The 7,235-nt window shown below is 47.3% G+C and overlaps 1 protein-coding gene across 3 annotated transcripts in view; it reads right to left on the bottom strand.

Annotated features, from left to right (window-relative positions):
- Positions 1-418: 418 nt before the first annotated feature.
- Positions 419-7,235, bottom strand: part of Auts2 (activator of transcription and developmental regulator AUTS2) — a 1,072,043-nt gene continuing 1,065,226 nt past the window's right edge. For 2 of the 3 annotated variants that reach the window (XM_028766102.1, XM_028766104.1), the window contains 2 exons: positions 5,963-6,185; positions 1,870-3,244 (listed from right to left, as the gene is read on the bottom strand). In XM_028766102.1, the coding sequence (XP_028621935.1) occupies positions 1,987-3,244; positions 5,963-6,185 (1,481 nt within the window). In that variant the 3' untranslated portion in view covers positions 1,870-1,986. Of the gene's footprint in view, positions 3,245-5,962; positions 6,186-7,235 lie in introns of all 3 variants that reach the window. The other variant, XM_028766103.1, reaches the window with a different exon arrangement.

The raw sequence follows: 7,235 nt of genomic DNA, 5'->3' as shown, positions 1-7,235 counted from the left end.
AGATTCCGTTGCTTCCCTCCCTGTTCGAGTAGGATCTGGAAAGAACTTTTTTTTTCTTTCTTTTTTTTTTCTTTTTTTTCTTTTTTTCTTTTTTACATACAAGAGAAACAGCAAAAAGGCCTGTACAAGAGCAACCTCTTTACAATGCTGAGACCCTACCACTACAGTTCCAGTGCACAGAATCCTTGGGTTTTTTTTTCTTAGTTGTTGTCTTAAAAAAAAAAAAAAGAACAAAAGAAAACAAAACACTGCACACATCTGGTGTCCACAAAAATCTGAATTCACAACTAAACCTTCTGTGAACTACTAAAATAGATCTCTCTGCTTTTAGAAACAATGGTCTGTAGTTTACATTTTTTTTTGAGAACAAAACAAACAAAAAAAAAACAGGATAACAATGTCAGATAGCACTTTAATATACTAGAGGACCAAATGGGACTAATTTTTATTTCTTACATGTATTTTACAGGCCAGTAGACAAGATATATTGTATTTTCTCGGCTAGTAAAGTCATATTCTCTCCAAATATGTAGACAAGAGGGTTAATGTCCTTATAAAAGTGTCATGAAGACATTAAGACTGATGAAAATTCAACACACATAAGTGCACACAAGAGTGTGCATGCATGTGAACACACACATTCTCTCTTGCATGCTCTCTCTCTCTTTCTCTCTCTCCCTCTCTCTGCCTCCTTTCTCCCTTGGTAATTTCTGATGGCTCTTACAAGATCTACCTGTTCAGCCCTGCCCGGGTTTCCATTTCCTACTGGAATATAAACGATTCACACTGGGCTCCGGGTACCTTCGTCAGTTACCGTGAAAACATATCCATCATCTGAGAAAAGCCAGACAGCTTTCTTTCAGGACCTGTGTGGCTGTCCTTAAATCATATTATGGAACAAGTAAGTGTGTACATGTCATGAGCTAGGACATGGGGGTTGCGGGAAAGGCATGGTGCCCACTTGAAGCTGCCTGCAACATTATGCCATCAGAGGTGACAAGAAATCCTGGTGACCTGTTTGCGCTGGCAAACACAGCCCACCTGCCCCTGATTACTGACAGAACAAGCCCATCTTCCCTGTGCAAAGCTGCTTCCAGTTCTTAGCTACACTTTCTAGGGGGTGGACCTTTCCCCATTCTCCCCGGAAGACCACAAGGAGCAACTTCAGATGCAAAGTTACAACCTGGGTTCCTGATTTAAAAAAAAAAAAAAAAGTTTCTTCATTTGAAAAAACAAAAACCAAACCAAAGAGAAAACCAAAAGGAAAAACAGTTGTAGAACATCTCAGGTAAGCGCTTGTTCAGGGAAAATATGACCTTAAGTATGTTGTAAATGGATTTGAAAAGGCTCCTTTGAGTTAAGTGGGCTTTGGGGAAAAGCCCTCGTATTCATTGCATAGTTGAAGGGTTTAGCAGATGGGAACTCGGCCTCCTCCGAGGGCCGAGTTCACTGATATTAGACTTGTAAATAGCACATTTGAAGAAGTATTAATGTATTATGTTACTTAATCTTTTACCTATTTACATCTGTACAAAGTAAAGCTTTCGTCTTTATCTTTTGCATATATGAACCGTCAGCTCATGAAGCAATCTCTTTTTACACTCTATGTACAAGCCTCCTCCTCTGAGACAGCTCTGGGTGATGGATAGATGGCCCCCGCCCCCCCATGATCATCAGATCCTTGAGTGTCAGTACCTTCACCGTTTTGGTTCAAATCAAAGTTTTATGCAAGAAACAACAACAAAAAAAAATAAGGAAATGTAAGAACAAACAGGACCTGGCTAAAAGGTCTGGAAAATTCCAACATTAATATACAAAAACATTTCAACATCCAAATGGAGTCTCTGCCCATTTTTTTTTTTTTCAGGGGAAGAGTTGGAGCTCTGCACCTCTCAGTTTTGGGGGTACAGGAGTTGTCTCTTGAGTCTGGGGATGGGTGTCCCTGGGGTTTCTCCCCCATTCCGAGGTCTGCTTTGTCCTCCTGGCTTACCGAGCTTCAATGTCCTTCAGTGTGTGGGATGGCGGCCTCTCTCGGATTTCAGCCGACAGAGGCGTAGTCCTCCGGGGGGATCCCGGGCGGCCCCCCAATGTGGAGATGAGCGGAGGTGGGGCGCTGAGCGCCGCGGTGGGCGGGGTCTTGTTCAGCAGTCCGTTCTGGTGGCCCGCAGTAGGGCTGATGCGAGGGTAGTGCATACTAGGCAGGCCTGGTGTGAGCAGGCTCGGGTGTGGGAGGTGTCCATCTAGAGAAGCGGGGTGCACAGGGTGCAACCGTGGGTGCTCATAGTCCTCCCGAAGCACGTGCAGCCGCTCGCGTTCATCCAGGTGTCCGCCTCGTTCGTGCTCCCTTCGAGGGTCCACGGCCAGCGGGTGATGGTGGTGATGGTGGTGGTGGCTGTAGTCATGGGGCTCCCGGTCCCGGAACGAGCGGTCAGCTTCATACAACCGGGGTGTGGAGAGCCGGTGCAGGGGGTCATTCCTGAGCAGAAAGTCCCTGCCCAGAGGGTCTCTTCGGTGCATGTCCAAGTCACGGTAAGGATCCCTCAAGGGGTCCCGCATAGGGTCCCAGTGGAAAGAGGGGTACGGGAAGCGCTCTCCCCCTGGGATCGGACTGAGGCCCATAAATGGGGTCATCATGCGTGTCCTGTCCAGACTACCGATACTGTTCATGGCATGGATGCCAGTCACTCCCACGGTCATGGGCATGGATGCCAGAGGCCCTGGGTGCACGCTGGCGCTGGCTGAGGAGCTGGGCGGAGGTGCCTCTGAGGTCCTGTGGGCCTGTGGAGCCTCTGTAGGTAGGTCGTGGTCTTCCTTGCGTTCCTCTTTGACCTTGACCTCGGCGTTCTTCTTGGGGTTCTCGTAGGCCGGCTCACCCTTGCGTGGCTCGGCTTCCCGACTAGAGGTGCTGTTAGGCCTGGTGCTGTCCACGCCTGGTGTCCTCACGTAGGGCGATGGCACCCGGGACAGCTGCTTGGGTTCCTCGCCTGCTGCACGTCCCTCGTGGCTGTGCCCGTCTCTCTCGGGCAGATGGCCTTCCTTGGCTTTGTGCTCTTCAGTGGTCAGGTCCTTTCGGGATCCCGAGTGGTCTCTCTCCCTCTCTTTTGGTTTATCTTTCTCACGAGCCTCAGTATTCAAATGACCCCTGGTCGTCGGATCGGTGGAGCTGCGGTTATGGCCCAGGGCGCTCACCGGGACGGGAGGTGCTGGGGAAGGATGGCTGGGGTGTCTTTTCTCAACGCTTTCCCTGTGAGAGGGAGAGGGGGAAAAAATGAAATGGGCTTGCCAGCCAGGCAAGGAGCATCCAATGAGATGGTAGTGTGAGGGTGGGCTAGACCGTGCCCTGCCTCAGGGCGAAGACAGCCACCTGCTCTAATCTAGAGTCTTGAGGCGGCTTCCTGGGTGAAGGCTTACAGATGAGGGTGAGTAGGGGGATCCCAGGGATCTGCCTCGATCAAGGTCACCAAGGAAATGCACACAGAGCCCCTGTGGGCCAGGGTAGTCACTGAGGAACACGGAAGCCCATCTGTATAGCTTCTCGGGATAGCTTTAGGTCAAGAATACAGTTCAAAGAGTCTAAACACAAATTAAGACTTTGCTTCACACTTTGGATATAAAGTGGAGGTGAGGAAGGATTTAATATAGACACGAGGGAGCTTTCCAGCAGCTGACCCTCAGGACAGAGGCATTACTTCAGGTTGATGGATTTAGATCAGTGGTTCTTAACTTGTGAATTGTGACCCCCCCCCCTTGGTCACGAGACCCCTTAGGCACCAGGGTTTGCCTAAGACTATCAGAAAACACGGTTATCTACATTATGATTTTAACAACAAGCAAACTTACTGTTATGAAGCAGCAGTGGAAATAATTTTATGGCTGGGGGCGGGGGTCACAGAATTCGGAAGCTTGGGAACCACGGATGCAGATACAGAGTAAGGGGAGCTGGAAAGGTATCCTCCAGATTACTGGAGTACCAGAGAGCCCCAATCTAATGTGTACAGATGAGGCTGTAGCAGATTCGGGGTCAGAGCATACAACCTCACTGACTGAGGTCCCTGTAAGAGGAGCTATGACGGCAAAAGGAAACTTCCGGGGACCTGGCTTGGTCAGGATGTTGTCTATGGACTGGGGATAAAAGGCAGAATAACAGAAGATAAACAGTTCAAACTCTGAGAGTTAAGAGGGAGAAAGCAGGCCACATCCCAGAACAGATGTGGGAAAGATGAGGGGAGGGGCCAGAGGTTGTGTGGACAAAGAGGTGGCAGAGATCAGAGTCCAGGGACCAGAGTGGGGGTGTGGTGGAGAAGCTGTCCTACAAATTCTGCTTCCTGCTTACCCACAGAGGCTGACAAGAATAACCTCAATGGGGAAAAAGAATACAAACGCCTTTCAAGTTTCCCTCAACTTCAATACTGGAGGCCATTCTGGCTCCATCAAGAGAAATCAAAGCAAGCCTATATTCTACTCAAGAATCAATTATTCAGAAACTCCACGTTCTATGGGTGTGGCCCCTTTAGTACATTAGAACTCCTATAGGCTGAGAGATTTGTTTTTCTAAATTACAACTTTCCTATATGGTAATCTGTCTTTTTCTCCCATATGAAACCAACTAATGCAATGTGACAGCCTATGAAGACCAGGCTGGCCTTGAACTCACAGGGATGCACCTGCCTCTACCTCTGGAGTGCTGGGATTAAAGGCATATGCCTCTTTATCAATCGTGTTTAAGATTGGAAAAGCTCATTTCTTTTAAATTATTAGGGTATATTCATGCACAATAAAACAAGGGCAAGTTAAAGATCTGAATTCAAATTTGAATTTTTCTCTGTGTGTTATCTGTGTATACTTGCAGGCACATACTATCAAGCAACTGAGCAGGTTAGAGGACAGCCTTGGGTGTCAATCACAAAGGCAAGGTGGGACAAGGTCTCTGGGATTACACACCCATACTCACTGCCACACCCAGCTTTGCACAGATGCTGGAATTTGAACTCAGGACCGCACACTTGCAGGGTAAGGGCGTTACCCACTGAGCCACCTCCCTAACCCCAGATTTCAATCCTCAGCACAAAAAGAAGTGACTATCAAGGTTTTGGGGTTGTTTGGGTTTGTTTTTCTTTTCTGTTCTTTTTTTTTTTTTTTGTGGTTGTTGTTGTTTTTTCTTTTTTTCTTTTTTGTCAAGTGTATATTGACGTGACTTATCCGTTCATTCAAAATGAAAATAGCCTAAAGAAAAACAAAGGAACACCTATGGCATTCTGCATTAAAAATACCGAGGTATTTCTCCTTTTAAGATAGATTTTTAGAAAAGGGTTAGTATGCAGACAACAATGGTTAGTAAAACTAACAATTCCCTGGAAAAGCAACTGCAAAGCCAAGCTTCCTGTTGCCGAGGTCTAGATTCAGATTGGTTAAAACAGAACAAAACAAAATAAAAAAACAAAATTGTACTCATTACCTATGAGCCCCAGGGCTTTGAGTTTGGATGATGCTTGAGAAAAATAGGATGAGATGATGTAAGCATGACTTACTAGGAGCAAATGAAGAGGGAAAGAGAAACAAAACAAAACAAAGCACCTATGGGTGACTGATGGACTTCACGATCAAAAGCAAACATGGCAGGTTCATGCTGTGTGTGTCTGGCTCTCTACAGAAGATGTCTACTTGGACACGCTACTGTTTTAGGGACTCTGGGTGGCTTGTATGTCTCGCTGTACTGTGTCTTACTGAGAGGCTATGGTCACCATCTGCTCTGTACCACGGAGTGCAGGGAGGGCCGCTTGGTATTGCCTTGCACTTGTAGGGTAAGCACTGGGTAAGGAACTGGGGAGCTACAGAGATCTTAAGCACAAGGCTGGGATAGAGGCCGGGGTGAGGGAGAGGGGAGGTGGCTGGCTCTGACTGGCGTGTGGCACAGGGTGGGCTCCCCCAGTGGGACTCGAGAGCGGTTCATTTCTTTTCGTACCTTTCCTTGTCATCTTTACTAACGGAGGAGTCTCGTTTATCTACATCTCTATCTCTGTCATGGGCTGCAGCGGACGCACTGCGCTCCAACTCCCCTGGCTTCAGCCAGGGCGGAGGGGTCGGGAACGATGGAGGCGTTCGGTGCAGCCGGTTCCAGGGTTCGTGAGGATTGCTAAAGTTCTGCACACTGGGGCTATCCTTGTGGCCGAACACTGAGTTGGGTGCTGAAATGGTGAAGTGAAGAACAAAAAAAACGGTTTCAGAGAGATCTCAATAGAAACCTGTCGGAGTGAAGGTACTTACCAAAAACTTTAACAGCATTCAGAGTTAAAATGAATACATGTTATTGGCAGCTGGAAAAGGAAGGAGATTAACACACTCATTAGAGGAACGCTCGGCTCGTCCTACACTGCAGAGGCAGCTCACAGCCTTAAAAAAAAATCAATGGAGAGGAAAAAGTGAGAGGGACTGAGCGGGTATGCAGATACCCCGTTGGACATGTGCGGGCATGCAGAAGTTCCAGGCATGCAGAGAGGTGCACTATGACCATACAACAGATGAACAGGTAGGTAGGTTCGGCAGAGTCCACTGGTCCTCGGCCTACCACACCCTGTCGGATGCTATTCCTTCTGGAATTAGTCAAAACAAACATCCGGAAAGACCATGCAGGACGTCCTTAAGAATGCATGGATCTGCATGCTGTGTTTTTGGTCTGTCTGTCTGTCTGACTGACTGACTTTTCTTCCCTTCTTTTCGAGACAAGATCTTATGGATCCCTGGCTGGCCTCAAACTCCCTTGAGTAGCTAAGGATGATCCTACTGCCTCTGCCTTCCCAGTTGCTGGGATTACAGGCCTGTGATTCCTGGTGGGGGATGTATAGGAAGATTATACATGTAACACTGTGTGTGTACCGCTGGGGATGGAGGGTGTCCTGCATGCTAGGCAAGCACTCTGCCCACCGAGTCCTAGGCTTGCTGTTCTTCACTGTACTGTTTTCAGTCTTGTTACATCAACAGTAAAATGAATTTTTTTTATTTTGAGCTGTAACCAAAGCAAACTACTTGTAGTGACTGAGTAAGTCACTATTCCTGATGTGCAGAGCCTATGTCAACAGTGGGCTTATGAGGCTTATGTATTTACAACCGACTTCACTGTTATACCTGTTTAGGATGCTCTAACCTAAATTTGTTTAATAATAATACCACATACATGTTCATTTTTACTTTATGTGTATGGGTTTCCATCTGCACGATTATGTTTGTGCCATATGTGT

Source organism: Grammomys surdaster, unplaced genomic scaffold, assembly GCF_004785775.1.
Source record: "Grammomys surdaster isolate TR1022 unplaced genomic scaffold, NIH_TR_1.0 166, whole genome shotgun sequence".
Classification (NCBI taxonomy): Eukaryota; Metazoa; Chordata; class Mammalia; order Rodentia; family Muridae; genus Grammomys; species Grammomys surdaster.
Note: the sequence above shows the minus strand (reverse complement) of the source record. Positions and strands in the feature narration are given on the sequence as shown.